At 41.3% G+C, this 15,161-nt stretch overlaps 1 protein-coding gene across 6 annotated transcripts in view; it reads right to left on the bottom strand.

Moving 5' to 3' along the window:
- Nucleotides 1–181: 181 nt before the first annotated feature.
- Nucleotides 182–15,161, bottom strand: part of ACSL5 (acyl-CoA synthetase long chain family member 5) — a 44,036-nt gene continuing 29,056 nt past the window's right edge. For 5 of the 6 annotated variants that reach the window (XM_058671013.1, XM_058671009.1, XM_058671011.1 and 2 more), the window contains exons 8-22: nucleotides 14,764–14,796; nucleotides 14,628–14,679; nucleotides 13,819–13,892; nucleotides 13,451–13,528; nucleotides 11,763–11,897; nucleotides 8,695–8,829; nucleotides 8,147–8,242; nucleotides 6,406–6,478; nucleotides 6,091–6,179; nucleotides 5,708–5,824; nucleotides 2,846–2,989; nucleotides 2,130–2,231; nucleotides 1,601–1,672; nucleotides 1,094–1,240; nucleotides 182–459 (exon numbers count right to left, since the gene is read on the bottom strand). In XM_058671013.1, coding sequence (XP_058526996.1) covers nucleotides 1,100–1,240; nucleotides 1,601–1,672; nucleotides 2,130–2,231; nucleotides 2,846–2,989; nucleotides 5,708–5,824; nucleotides 6,091–6,179; nucleotides 6,406–6,478; nucleotides 8,147–8,242; nucleotides 8,695–8,829; nucleotides 11,763–11,897; nucleotides 13,451–13,528; nucleotides 13,819–13,892; nucleotides 14,628–14,679; nucleotides 14,764–14,796 — 1,341 coding nt within the window. In that variant the 3' untranslated portion in view covers nucleotides 182–459; nucleotides 1,094–1,099. Of the gene's footprint in view, nucleotides 460–1,093; nucleotides 1,241–1,593; nucleotides 1,673–2,129; nucleotides 2,232–2,845; nucleotides 2,990–5,707; nucleotides 5,825–6,090; nucleotides 6,180–6,405; nucleotides 6,479–8,146; nucleotides 8,243–8,694; nucleotides 8,830–11,762; nucleotides 11,898–13,450; nucleotides 13,529–13,818; nucleotides 13,893–14,627; nucleotides 14,680–14,763; nucleotides 14,797–15,161 lie in introns of all 6 variants that reach the window. The other variant, XR_009246450.1, reaches the window with a different exon arrangement.

Here is a 15,161-nt window from a genome sequence, read left to right as displayed (position 1 = left end):
TAGGCAGAACCCTAACCATTTAAATCAGAATCCCTGGGCAGTACCTAGGCATGATATCTTTATTAACTTCCTAGGTAATTCTAGTGTACAGCCTCGTTGGAGGAGCATTAGTTTACTTGATTTTTTAAGTAACCATTTAAGACATTCTCTCTGTGTCCACAAGACAACAAATACCACAGTGTAGTATCTGCAATAGTTTATTTTAAAGAGTTTACATTTACAAGTAGAAGCAACATGTGTTATCTGGGAGTAAAGTATGGTAGGAACTGTACTCCAGGTGGCAAAGGTCGATTGGTTCCTTCACAGAAGATTAGCCTGATGTGTGCACATCAGGTCTGTCCACAGATCTTTAGTCCCAGCACAGCAGGTTTGTATTCAGTGCTTGCTTCATTTACTGGAAAAGTTCACTGGACAGTAATTTTGAGCTCCTTCCCACACAGCTTCCAGCTCAGCAGTAAACTGTAGGGAATAGATTGGGTCACCAGCTGCTACTGTGAATCACACTGTAAGAACAACATTCTTTTTGGACAACTTGTCATAGGCCCCATTTTTAAATATTTGCAAGTCAGAGGTCTAGCTAGAGAATTTAGGAAATGTTCACAATGATTAAACTTTTCCCTCTGTATACAGATTTCAGTGAACACAGAAGGAATTTGCCTCACAATAATAGATATATGATAAGTTAAAACTCACTCAAAATAGTGGTTTTGTGGAATAGCTATACAACAAGAATTATACACAGCTTTTTAGGACTGAAGAATCTCTTAATTTGAACATTGGAATACCTAAATAAGTGCTGTTGTGTGGTCACAAGTTAGGTTACTATAAAGTAACATGGAAGAAGTCCATGTTGATAAAAATTATCCTATAGCCTTACTCTTAACAGCATTTAAAATGGGAAGGACATGGTTGATTTATTTTACACCTATTTCTGCATAGAAATTCTAATTTTTAATATTGAGAAAATCTCTCACGTTTATAGTAGATAGGAGAGAAGACAAAGTAAATGCAAGAATCGTTTTTAATTGTTATTCTCACAAGACAGCATGAGTGGATGGGCAGGCCACATCAAGCCGCTTCCACCTATGTGTACCTTAACCTACTCCTGGATATTCTCATACAGACTGTCGATTTGCTTCCGAAAGTATTTGGAAAGCTCTCCACGCTTGGCTTTTAATGTTGGTGTCAGGAGCCCATTTTCAATGGAAAATGGCTCTGGATGAACGAAGATTTTCTTCACCTGGAAAATAAGAGAAACACACACTCACGGTTGTTGATCAGTGATGTGGACTTTCCACACAGCCCTCTGAGTGCCATGTGAAGAACTCCAGTTCCTTAAAAGTGAAGTTGCCATGGTAGAGTAAAGAGAACAGAAACATCCCATTCTCACGCATTTATAATTTGGGGAAAAATGAGTGGGGAGAAGAGAATATGGATAATGAAGAGTAAAAAATTAAATGTACAAGTAATTATAGAAAGTACCATTTGGAGTGAAAAAAATAAAATCTAAAATCCCCTTCTTGGACATTGTGTATATAAACCCATTATAAATGGAACTTTAAATAAAAAATGTCACAGTACCAAGACCAGTACTACATACCTGTTCAAAGGATTTAAGACCATTTTCTCTCCCAATTTTCTGCAAGTCTTCTAAAATGGCCTTTATTACAGCCTAAGAAATAAAACATTGTATAAAACGTGGTTGGTTTAAACAGAGTCTAAATGACAGGATAAGCATGAACCAACACAAAATGACTGTAAAAGCAGGATATAAAAATATACACTCATTACCTGCCTAATATTTATGAAAGACAAAAGTGGGATGAAAGGGCAGAGCTAAATGTAAGTTGGTTTTCTGTGGATGGCAGTTTATAATTCTTTTACTTTCTCATTTTCACCCCACAATGAACATATTATAGAATAGTTTTGCTCTGTTTTTGAAACTCCCCATTCTATACATTCTAATTAAATGCTGCAGCCTGTTTGGGTTCCAGCCACCTGTTACAGGTGCAGGACACATTCCTCCAACATAGTAGTTCTGAGAATGCAGGAAGCCCCATCTGGTAGGACATCCCATTCCCCATGATAGCCCCATTAAAGTACGTGAAACTTTTCTAAGCCAGACTTACTTGGTTTTGGCACAATTCTTCAAGGGAGCCCTTAACTGCAAGCTTGGATACAAATGAGGGAAGTGTGTCTGGGTCAGGAACCACCACTCCTACTAAGGATGACTAAAGAAAGGAACAAAGATGCAAGGGCACATGAGAACTAACTCATCGATGTCCCCCTGTGGGTAAAGATGTCAGGATTCTATCACTGCTAGTTCCCCCAAGTCTGAAATTCAGTACTAGTGACACACTTTTTCCTCACCATGTATCACATATACCATCTTCCCTACCCAACATCTTATTACACAGATGCTCCATCCCACCGTGTTCAAAAAGGTGATATTCAACATCAGCCATTAAGCACTTCTGCCTTGTTCGTTTTGACAACCCAGCCACTCCTTCCCCAATCCCTGTGCTGTCAAAAGCTAAGTTTAAGTACTTTATATATAAAACAATGCATTGTGCCACAGGAGTTTGTGCTGGAATGGAAACTAAGTGCAGTGTGGAGTTTTTGTTTTAACTAGCCTATTTTAACTATTCTGTTGACTTGTTTAAAGTCTCCTAGAGTTTTCAGTCTTTTTTTTTTCATTGTCTTATTTGAGATTTGGAATGTGGCTTCATTTCTTGAATTGTTCAAGCTTGGATTATCTCACCTTGAACACACCTATACAAATTTCCTGTAGCCATAGGAGCCAGCATGAAGTTGAGGATGGTTTTTGTTAAAAATGGTATATTACCTGTAAGCTGTCCCCATGTACAAAAATTTGTGACACCACTCTACTCCTGATATAGATGTTTTCAATCTTCTCTGGAGCGATATATTCTCCTTGGGCCAACTTGAAAATGTTCTTTTTACGGTCAATGATCTTCAGAGTTCCATTCTGTATAAATCACATAAAGTCATCAGTATTTTTGAGCCCTAGGGATGGTGTTAGCAGGGAGAATACTAAGACAGTCTCTTCCTTCTCTAGAGCTGATTGCTCCAGAGATTTTCAAGTCATCTTTCTCTTTGGGGGTAAGGGAGGTGGTTTCCAGCAAGAACCTATCTGTACTGCCTGTCCAGATGGAAAGCCAAGATGCAACCTCCAAGAAAGTCCTTGGGGTCTGCTAGGGTGTGCATATGAAGAAATGTCTCATCTAATGAATAAATGTTGCACTACTCAATTTCTAATAACTTGATTTGCAATTACCAGCTGAGCATCCCTAATCAGAAAATGTGAGATCCAAAATGCAGAATGTTTCAGATTTTTTGGATTAAAGATACCCAGCTGGCAATATCTATGTGAATATTCCAAAAATCTGTGAAATCTGAAGCTTACTTAGTCCCAAGCATTTCTGATAAAGGGATACTCAACGTTTACTCTTACTTGCAAAACACTCAGGATTCAGGAAGGAGTCATCTCTATTACTAAGACTTTAGGATTAAATAACACTCTACCTCCTTCACTTGCTCCTTAGGCTCCCCTCCTGTTAGAGCCTGGAGCAAGCTAAAACAGTTCAGCTGTGTTAATCAGGCAAGTCAGTAATTGGTCTTGTTAGGACAGAACCAGGGCTAGGGAGAGCAGTCTGACCAGCCATCCAGGTCACTTGCAGCTTCCCAGTTCTGGGCTAATTGGTCTGAGAAGCTTAAATTCTTGGGGATTTAAATTCTGGAATTGGGGTGGGTGGCAAATACAGTCCACATGATTACAGCCTAAATGGAGCAAGAAACTGAACCAACCATGAACTCATCAACAAGGCTACCTTACGATTAGGCATCGATGCAACCTTCCTTATCTGAATGCCACTAGTAACCCAGTGAGGGGATATGGCTATTATCTACATCCTAGGTTTATTAGAACACACTCATTAAGCAAAAACATGTATTATCAACATACAACTAAACCCAAAATTATAAATGCATGCAATCATTTCCATTCCCCACAATGAGACTTTGGTCAAAAACTAAAGTCACTGTGACATTTCCATAAAATCATATCACCAATGGACATCCTAGGCATTTTAGTTTGTGTAATGACACTCTGCAATGCTTTCACAATGATGAAATTATCTCATTATACATTTCTCAGAAGGTATCCTGGTTATTAAGGTACACACCAGTATATGTCATGAGGTTCAGTGTTCTTGGATGTCTCATGGTTAACCATGCTTTGAATCTACCTTGAATCTTGAACACTAACAAAGGAGTTTCAGGATCAAGTTCTATCCTATTTCCCCAGCACATAGTAGCCAAAACTTTCAAGAAAGACCCTCTGGAAATTCTTTAGGGATTCTAAGGCTCCAATATGACCGCACCACCATGTCCTCTCTTGGGAAAGCAGATGGGATCCACAGCAACTGCTTGTCACCGCTAACTTATCAGCAACAGCTGCTCTCTTGCACAGAGAGGGATATGAAAGTCACTGAGGAGCAAACATTAGCTTCTTCTTGATTTAGAAATCCTGCCTCTTTCTGGAAATACCTCTCTGAATTAACTGAAAAGGAGCATTTTCCTTTGAAACTCTTAAAAGACACATGTTTTGGACTCATGAAGTTATGAAGTCACAGTTTCTGTCTCCATAAAAGAAAAGGAACAGAACGCTACACCTTTACTGCCCCTTTGCTGGAGACATCACCTTGGCTGTGAGTCAGTCTGTTCCACTTTAGAACTGTGATACCAACTCTGAGGCCCAGGACTGTCATTCTGACCTGTTAAAGAATCCTGTCTTCAATTCGGAACACTACCAGTGCCATTGATTTGTACTTGCATTTGATAAAGAATAAGAAGAGAATATTGCAGCTGATCTTTGTCTTGGTTTTACAGATTGCAGCCATAGTGCTGAAAGTATCCTCTGACCTCGAGAAAGATGTGTTTAGCTTTGGCAGTTCCTAAATACACATTAAATTACTTTCTCAGAACTTTCCAAGGGTATTTCAACAGCTTTATTGAAAAAACCTAAAAGATGTTTATGTTTGTGCAAAAACATTCGGAGTCACTGCATACTTTTTCTTTTTACTCTATTTGAAAGGCAGATACAGGGAGAAGCAAAGAGGGAGAGAGAGAAAGAAATAAAGCTTTAAGCTGTTGGTTCATTTCTTAAATGGCTGTAATGGGTGGGTTGGGTTAGGCTGAAGCCCAGAGCCAGAGCTCCATCCAGGTTTCCCACACGAGTAGCAGTGACCCAAATACAGTTAAGTACTTCCCAAGGTGCATCAGCAGGGAGTTGCATCTGAAGCAGAGCAGCCAGGACTTAAATCACATCCCCAACATGGAATGCCAGCATTGCAAATGCTGGCTTAACTCACTGAGTCACAGTGCCAGTTCCACAGCCTTTTCTTAATATGTGTTTTTTTATGAATGGTTTGAAATGAAGTCTACACAGTTGCTTCACGAAGAGCTGTGACTACAACACAGATCTCCCAACTCCAAAGTGAGGTTCTCTTGATTGTTATGTTCTCTATCTGAGAAGCAGGTCATAGCCAGATAGGACACAGATCTGCTGCTCTCCAGCTGTCTAGGTTAATTTACCTACATGCTTCTCTGCCCCTTGTGCTGTAAACTCATTGTTTTCCCCCAGTCCCACAGCATACATTCCCAGAAGTTATGACAAAATACTCACAGGGAGCCAGCGCCCAATGTCTCCAGTGTGAAGCCAGCCATCACTGTCTAGCACTTCCTTTGTTTTCTCAGGGTCTTTTAGGTATCCTTGGAACACATTGTTTCCCTTGATGCAGATCTGCACACCAGACAGTACAAGATAGTGATGATAACAAAATCTGCTACTCTGCATAAGCATTTGCTACAACACCAGCTCCCGGCTTCAGTCATTTGATGGCTTCCACCACCCTGTGAGCAGTGGTGAGGGTGAGGGACAGGAAAATCTCAAGAGATGGGTAAACCCTTGCTAAATATCTCAAAGGAGGGAAACCAAAGGCTGCTCACAATGATACATTCATCTGAATATCCCACCGTGACTATCCAACTACCCAAGACATGACTTACCTCTCCTTCATTGTTAGCTGAGAAATAGTTCATATCAGTCACATCTTCTAACTTCACATAGTTGCAAGTGACTGGGGTTCCTACATGGCCTAGAATACACCACACCAAGTCAGTGGGAAAACACATAAAACAGTTATCATTCCAGGCATATTTCTGGGATATTTATGAATCAATGCTAGAAGAATAAGACTTAAAATAAGCTGGGCATTTGGCCACATCAGTGCAAAGCAATGAGGTTATCTAAAGTCAGAATTCCTGGTTCAGATAGGGTCCTCCCGACCACTGCACCCCTTGTCCAATAGATGGGAGACCTACCTGAAGTCCAGTCCCCACTATTTGTGATTGTACAGCCAGCTGTGCATTCTGTTTGCCCATAAGCCTCGTACACCTGCAAAACCAAAGAGCTTTGAGATGTACTTAAAGTGGGAGCAGGCTGTGCCCTAGGGCTGAGACACAAGGAAAGCAAGTTTACTAAAGTTTGGATGCCACTCAGAGTCTTAAAACCTTGAATTTATGCTGAATGTGCTGAGTCTTTACAAGTGGGAGTTCACTTGAACACAACAGACCACAATATAGAAACTCACATTTAAAATGTGCCATTTCAAGGAACTGAGGAACTAGATTATGTGTTATGCAATATGCAAGCCAGTGGTGATCAGACTTGAAGACTCCACTCAAGAATGGAGTACATTTTCAAAGAAAAGTAACTCCACTTGAGAGGATAGCAACCCCCCCCACCCCTCTCCTTGTCCCCCAGGGAAAAGTACTTCAAATTTTTCAGCTTTGTAAACCATCAAGTCTGTGTTTCAAGAAATCGCTGAAGTCACACAAACGAACCATAGTCCATGTATAAAGGAATGGACATGGCTATGTTTCAGTACAATTTTATTTATAAAAATAAGGTGGTGGGCCAGATTTGGATTGTGCTGCAGTTTGCCACCTCCCAGTACAGAAAACAATCTTGACTGGAGAGATGCTGGTTTCAGGAAACAAGTTCATAGGCTTCGGCATTTGTGGTGTGGCTGAGGTAGGCAGAGTAGGTAGAAATAGAGGAAGGCTTACAGAAGATGTTTCTAAAAGGATTCTGGGAGTGGGACTTTCTGCTGATTTTAGGAGCTGAGGGAAAGGATAATATTAAGAATGGCTGGGCCCAGCACAGTAGCCCAGCAGCTAAAGTCCTCTCCTTGTATGTGCCGGGATCCCATATGGGTACCGTTTCTATTCCCAGCAGCCCTGCCTCCCATCCAGCTTCCTGCTTCTGGCCTGGGAAAGCAGTTGAGCATGGTGCAAAGCCTTGGGACCCTGCACCCATATGGGAGACCCAGAAGAAGCTCCTGGCTTCAGATCGGCTTAGCTCTGGCTGTTGCGGCCACTTGTGGAGTGAATCAGCAGATGGAAGATCTTTCTCTCTGTCTCTCCTTCTCTCCGTATATCTGACTTTCCAATAAAAATTAATATCTTAAAGAACAAAAGATTGGCCAAGAGGATGCTAACTGGAAAGACTGCAGATCTCTGGCATCAATTCAGAATCCTATTTGATTGCAGTTCTATGAATAGGAGCTATTTGCTGCGAGGATAAGCCTGTGCCTGCCTCCTTGTTTTTGCTCATGCTGTGAATGACTCATTGAATAAATGGAGGATTCCATTTGGAACAAAAATGAGACAATGTCCAGGTCTAAGCCCTGCACAAATTCCAGATGGGGCTCAATCATGAAACAAAAAAGAAATGAAGCCTCAAAGATCATCAGAAAGCAGAGAAAAAAACATTGTTCTGGAACCCTGAGGGTAAGCAGGTCTTATGTGAGCTATTGGAAACCACAGACAGGAAAGATGAATCAGTCAGACATAAAAACTTCAAACCTTTCTATCGCAAGATGCGAGGCAGAAGAAAATGAGAACAGAAAATATCAAACATGTGGCCAAGATTACTACTCTATGACAAACACATAGAAAGCCAAGTTTGAGATTTTGGGTGATTTGCTCTTTGTTACTTTTCAGTAGTGTCTTCATTTTTATTTAAATAGTGAGCATTATCTGTGTAAAAGTGAGATCTCACCGGACACCCCATTGCTGCCCGGAGGAACGTGAGGACCGGAGTGGAGATGGGGGCAGCTCCCGTGATCATGAAGCGAACCTTCCCGCCCAGGTTGTCCTGTTCAGAAGAAACGAACACAAGAGCTGCTGGAACCTATTGTCTTGACTTCAGTGTCCTGCACTGTAAGATTGGGTATCACAGTCTACCTGGTAGAGTTAGGAGAAGTAAACTAATTACACGCTTTTAGAATAGGGGCTGGCATTCTGACTGTCATCAGCATCCATCTCGGAGACTACAGCTTGCACTGTTTTTAATTCCTTCATATAACTTATTTGGGGCCACATTCAATTGCTTATTTCAGTAAGCCATTTAAGAGAGTAAGAAAGTGCTGGAACTGAAATAAAATTTGTGTTACGCTTTTTACCAGTTCCTTTTAATGGCAAAGTTACACAAAAATATCTCAAAGGACAAGTGACACAGATAGTCCATGAGGACCTTCAGCAAGAGCGGAGCTTACATCTGAGAGGAAAAGCAAAATAGGCAAAGGAGCAGGTGGTCAGAATATCTACCTGAATCTTTCTGAAGATGAGTTTGTCCCACAGACTGTCCCGCCTGACAATTCCCTTTTTTACTTCATTGAATTTACTGGTAATGGCCAGGTTTAACAAGAATTTCTTCAGGGGTGTGTCAGCTTCATTCTGTACCTGCAGGGTGACAGTGCTTCTGAATTAGAAATCTGAGAATACTCACCAAGACCATTGATCCATAAGTAAGAGGTGGTGCATTCTAGCTTTTCAGCTTCATAAAGAATGGCCCACAGTCCTGAACTGGGATGCTAAGTGTTGAACCCAGAAGATGATGGCCTCACCCAGAAGGGAGTGAATTTCCTACACATACAGCTGCAGCAGTCTCTGATTTCTGGTCTTTGGCAAACAGCTTTGATTCGAAGATTAGCAAAGCGTGGTCAAGAATTCTCTACAAAGTCTTCTGAGGGTACTAGGTTAACACAGACTGTTCAACAGATAGCACCTTAGAGTCCTTCTTTTAAAAAGAATTTATATACATATGTAAAAGTTATAGGCCTGACACAATGACTCAACTGGCTAATTCTCCCCCCCTCAAGTGCCAGGATCCCATATGGGCACGGGTTCATGTCCTGTATGCTCCACTTCCCATCCAGCTCCCTGCTTATGGCCTGGGAAAGCAGCAGAGAATGACCTAAAGTCTTGGAACCTGCAAATGCTTGGGTAACTGGGTAGAAGCTCTCGGCTCCTGGTTTCAGGTTGGCTCAGCTCTCGCCAAGACCTGTCTCTCAATTTCCATTTCTCTGTAAATCTGCTTTTTCAATAAAAATAAATGATAAATCTTTTTTTAAAAGGGTGCTATGTTTTCTATAAGAAAAGCAGTTACATAGACAAGGAGAGACAGAGATATAGGTCTTTCATTCACTGGTTCAGTCCTCAAATGGCTGCAGTATTCAAGACTGGGCAAGATGAAACCAGGAGCTTCATCCCAGTCTCCTACATGAGCACAGATGCCCAAGCACTTGGGCCAGACACTTTAGTAGGGAGCTGAATTGGCAGCGGAGCAACCCAGACTCAAATTCATGCCCATATGAGATGTCAGTGTCATAAGCAGTAGCTTTACCTGCTATACCACAACTCTAGTTCCCCTAGTCTTCTTGTAACTTAAGTTGATCAACCATGTCTAACACTAATGGATTGAATGACCCCCGCTCCAATTGAAAGACCTCCCCCTAATTATTTCCAAAATGAAAGATTATATTTCATATTCAAGTATTTAAAATTTTATGGTGCAGGAGGTCAGATGAAAGGAAATCAAAGTCCAAGGTTAGCATCATGGTACAACCAGTTGAACCTCAGCATTTAGGAATGCCAGTGCAAATCCCACCTGTTCACTTCTGATCCAGTTCCTTGACCATGTGCCTGGAAAAGCAGTAGCAGATGACTGAAATACTTGGATCCCTGCACCTACAGGGGCAACTGGGTGTAGTTCTATGCTCCAGTCTGGCTTCAGCCTGGCCCAGTCCTAGCTATTATGACTGTCCGGGGAATGAACCAGTAAATGAAAGATTTCTGTCTGTTGGCTCTTTCTCTGTCACTGTGCCCTGTCAAATTAGCAAATAAATCTTTCTTAAAAATAAAAAAAGAAATCAAGATTTTTTTCAGTTCAAAATTTGAAGACTGCCTCCCCAGCCATCTTCCATGTCAACCCTCCCCTTACCTATCATGTTATCATCTTGCCAGCATCTCACTATCTCTACCTTTCTCTTTACAAGTCACTGACAATGAGAATTGGAAACTCATGTTAACAAAATCCTTCATTAAAAAAAGAGAACTAAACAGTGTAATATAATTTATTAGTATGAGGTACTGTCTCTCAAAAATGAGAAAAAGCCCAATAACATGAACAAAAATTGTAACAATCAAATCTAACAATTCTAGCATATAATGAGAGTGGTTTGAATTATTAACAATCCTATTAGGATCAGGACTTCCAATGTTTAGAGAGCATTTCTGTTCTAGAACATTGGCTGTCTTGTCCCAGGTGCTCCAGCTTAGCCTCTGATGAGTCCCAAGAATAAAACAGAATATTAGAATTTAGGCAGCGGGGCAAGGTGCAAAGCATGAGAAGGATGGCCATGTTAATTGATTCCTTTTGGCTCCAAGCTTCTAACTCTGCCTTTTAAATAGAGATACTTTAAAAAAAAATGCCCAGCACTAAGGACTACTTAGTGTTATTAACCAACTTAAGATATGGATGAGAAACATACATGATGAGCTTAGACCATCTTGTGCCAGAAAAACAAAGAACATATCTAATGTTACCAATTATATTTACAGAACGCATAAGCAGCTTTATTGGCACTCCCAACTTCAAAGAAAGGACAGTTGAACTTCACAAATAACTAAAATGAATTAAACACACAAATATGAAAACTGTGAGTTCATAAAAAAGACCAAGAAAAACTTGCTGGCTATTTGTGAAGACTACTGGAGTACCCATTCATTATTCTGGAGATTGATCAATAAGAGGGAGGAATCAAATAATTATAACATTTCTGTGGATCTGACATAACAATTGCAAGAGGAATAAACATTTTTTTTTTTAATCACCATTTTGCAATTCCTAATGAGCACAGATTTGTGACTAAGGGCAGCAAAAGCTGCCTTTACTATTTGATTCTGGTTCCTGCCCCTCTGAGTTGATTATTTAATCTTCAAGGCTAAGTTTCCTCATAAATTGGAGACAGTAAGCGTGTCTATATTACACCCAGAGTATGCATTGGAAATATTTACCAGGAGCTTGGCATCTCAACAAAAGGTCAGTGATTGGAACCTGCCAGGAAATCAGTCACAGCTGTCCAGTAAAGCAGCTGACAAGTCAGGGGCTCCCCAAGGTGAACTCTTCCTCCTCCCCAGTAATCTTATTCAGAGGAGAGGGAGTTTTCCTTATGGTTTCCCATACTGTATAAATGCAGCTTTAAATGGAATCTTGCAGTAGCAGTAGACAGCAATGGAGCTGATTCCTTCACAGCAGAGACCCTCTGAGGCCCAGCCCAAGACTCAGAGTTCCGTCTGATTCAGGACAGCCGCAGTGGAAGTGAGGTTAATACCTTATCATAGATCCTGTTAAGGAGTCGAGGCACTGTGGGAAACACTGTGGGCTTAAGCACCTTCATGTCGTCAGGCAGCAACCGGATGTCTCCTTGGAAGAACCCGACTCTGGATCCACAGGAATATATGACAGCCTAGAAGCAGAAGTAAAGAGGAGGGCTCAGAGGTAGAGACTGCTTTTGGGGGTACCCACCTTGCCCAGAAATGAGGAGATGGGGTGACCCTCTCCCAAAGTCAGAACTCAGATCCTCCGTGGAGAGAGACTGCAAACACATATCTGTTGAGGTGACAGAACAGGTATGACAGGTTGTTAAGAAAAAACACAGTCCATTAAACTCAGGCCTTCCCAATTTCATAAATGCTCACTTTCTTTTTAAGTTTTGTTAGAATGAATTTTTTAGGGGCTGGCATTGGTGGTACAGTGTGTTAAGCCACCTCATCCAGTGATAGCATCCCATATGGGCACTGGTTTGAGTTCGCATCGCTCCACTTTCCATCCAGCCCCCTGCTAATGTGTCAGGGAAGACCGTGAAATATGGCCTGAGTGGGCTCGGCGGCGTGGCCTAGTGGCTAAGGTCCTCGCCTTGATCCCATATGGCCGCTGGTTCTAATCCCGGCAGCTCCACTTCCTCTCTATCTCTCCTCCTCTCAGTATATCTGACTTTGTAATAAAAATAAAATAAATCTTTAAAAAAAAAAAAAAAGAAATATGGCCTGAGTAGTTGGGCTCCTGCAGTGCACATGTGAGAACCAGATGGAGATCAGGGCTTCTGACTTCAGCGTGGCCCAGCCATGGCCATTGCAGTCATGAAGCAGCAGATGGAAGATTCTTTCTCTTATTCTCATTCATTCTATTTCTAATTCTACTTTTCCAAATTAAAAAAAAATCTTTGAAAACAAAAAATAAATTGACAAGCTGATTCTAAAATCCACAAAGAATTATAACGGACCAACGCTGTATTATTAAAAATCAATTTTATTAATTAGACATCAATGCTTGAGTTGGAGGCACTGATGTCTAAATCAGTAAATACTGAATCTTGCATTTTGATATTTTATGTACCAACCTACCAGAAGGTGGTTGAAGAAGTCTTTGGGAGAATTGGAGGGAAGACTTTTTGATGACACCATTTGTATTTCTGAAAGGGCAGTCCTGTATTCTATTTTCACATCAGCTTCAGAGTAGCTGAAAAGCCTGGAGCTGGCTCCCAGCTGGACAGCACTCCTCAGGCAGAGGCACCAAGTGACAGCTCCACCTCACACATTTCAGGGGTGATGTGAAAATGCCTGTTGTGATACTTCATGCCTGGAGTGGCTCCAATGTTCCATCCCTGCTCTTTTATGGGGAAATTACTCTTCTCTGACCCTACATTCCCTTTGAAAAATGCTAACCAAAATAAATTGTAAGAAAAGACATGGCATCTCATGTGTCAGTTTGGACTCAGGTGTAGACTGTAAGCTCTTGGCTGTGATTCCATGGAGCTCCCCCACCCTTATGAGGCAGGAGCAAGTATTAGCCCCTTGGGCACAGGCAGGCTCAGCAGAGGAAGGGGTCATAGCAGCCAGGGGTAATGCCAGAATTAGGACTCCGAGAGGCCAATTCCCTGAGTTATAAAGGCTGCCTTTGGAATAAACACGAGGACAGCAGACCCTTTCCCCATGGCTGCCAGGAACATTGGATACTCACCTGTACAATCCTCTCAAACATATGAGCCAAGGGAAGATAGGATATAGTCACGTCGTTGGGGTTGGGCTGAAAATTGTGCTACAGACGAGGGAACAGAAAGAAGACCACATTGGAATAACACTGCAACATTGGAAGACAACATTACAAATTTTCTCTTCCATTGAAGATTTAAATACCCCTTCCAAGGATTGCCCTAGAACTCTCTCATATGCTTCTAACTGCATAGGTGAACTTACAGAAAAACAAACAAGACCACACTCAAGCCTTCAATCCATTTTTCCCTTCTGGGACTTTTCTAAGTTCAAGAATAAAAACCTTATAAGAGATTCAAATTTAAATGAGGGCTTCTTTTTCAGTTGACTACTGACCTCAATACATTTGAGAAAGGCAGCAGCATTGGAAACAACATTTTGATGGGTTATCATAGCTCCTTTAGGGTCACCTGTAAGAAATAAGAGGTGGGAAGTAAGATCCTTTAGTAGCTGGAAAGTAGCCTTAGCAGAATTTAGATTGACTTAGTTTTTTTCTGGAGAGTTAAGACCATTTCCTATCACTGTGTCTTTCTTGCAGAGGGCACATGCTCAGTGACCAATGGCATGGCAGCTTCTGTTACTCAATGGATCATAAACATCCTTCTGCCACACAGGGCTTAGCCATGACCTCAGACATAGTTGAAAACAAAAACCCCCTTTGTACTGTTCCTTTGTTTGTGAATTCAGATATAGCAACATTGCCTAATGATATTATTAAGTCTTATAAACTGGGCATACTGGATGACTGTAACTGTAGATAATTATGAACCATATTAGAGATGAGTAAATGTTCTAATATATGGCTAGATGTAGAGTTGGGGGTACAGTTATCTGTAGTGAAGCATCACTGAGCTATCAAGATTGAGTATAATCTTTCTAGTGGTATCATATTGAGAAAGTGGTGGATTGGCTGGATGGAGGATTGACCTTCTAATGTAACCTTAAAGACTCTTAAAATCTATAGCATGTTAACACATCCCAGTGTATTCAATAAAGTTTTTGAGCATTTCCTTATGCTTAAGTTTTTCCATTTGTAAATCCACATTCAAAAGTCTTAGAACAGGACTCATTTTGGGGTGTGTTCACCAGACCATCAGTGGTCAAGTACTCTAGCCAGGTTTCTGGCTGACCTCCTGGGCACTGACCTGTAGTTCCACTGGTGAAACAGATGATGCTCAGGTCTTCTGGCTTAGGGGGCTGCAGGGGGAGCACAAAGGCTTAGTCTCTCATGAACTTTGACAGTTGATTCTGACAAGACTCAAATGCTGGCAGAAGACTTACCACAGGTTTTCTGAAGTTCTCTCTGCCTAGATTCTACATAAACAGAAAAACCAAGAAGGAAAGAGATTAGTTGAGATGGACAGACTGATGACAGGAGCAACCCTCCCTTCTCTTTTCCACAATACCTCCATGGGAATATGATCCACTTCCAACCTGGATCAGACCCAAAAGTCAGTATTCATGCACGATTTGAGCCCGAGAGAAGAGCAGAGGGTTTCTCTAGAAAATCAGCCTACTGAGGGCACATTCAAATGTGCAAAATTTCCACCATCTTCTAAAGCTTCCACCATCCAGGACCAAAACGAAATATTCTTAGAATAATATGAGAGGCTAACATTTCAGAGCCTGCCACATGCTGATCACTGCCATGAACAATTCAAGTGCATTAATTCATCTCG

Source organism: Ochotona princeps, chromosome 13 (genome assembly GCF_030435755.1).
Source record: "Ochotona princeps isolate mOchPri1 chromosome 13, mOchPri1.hap1, whole genome shotgun sequence".
Lineage (NCBI taxonomy): Eukaryota > Metazoa > Chordata > Mammalia > Lagomorpha > Ochotonidae > Ochotona > Ochotona princeps.
Note: the sequence above shows the minus strand (reverse complement) of the source record. Positions and strands in the feature narration are given on the sequence as shown.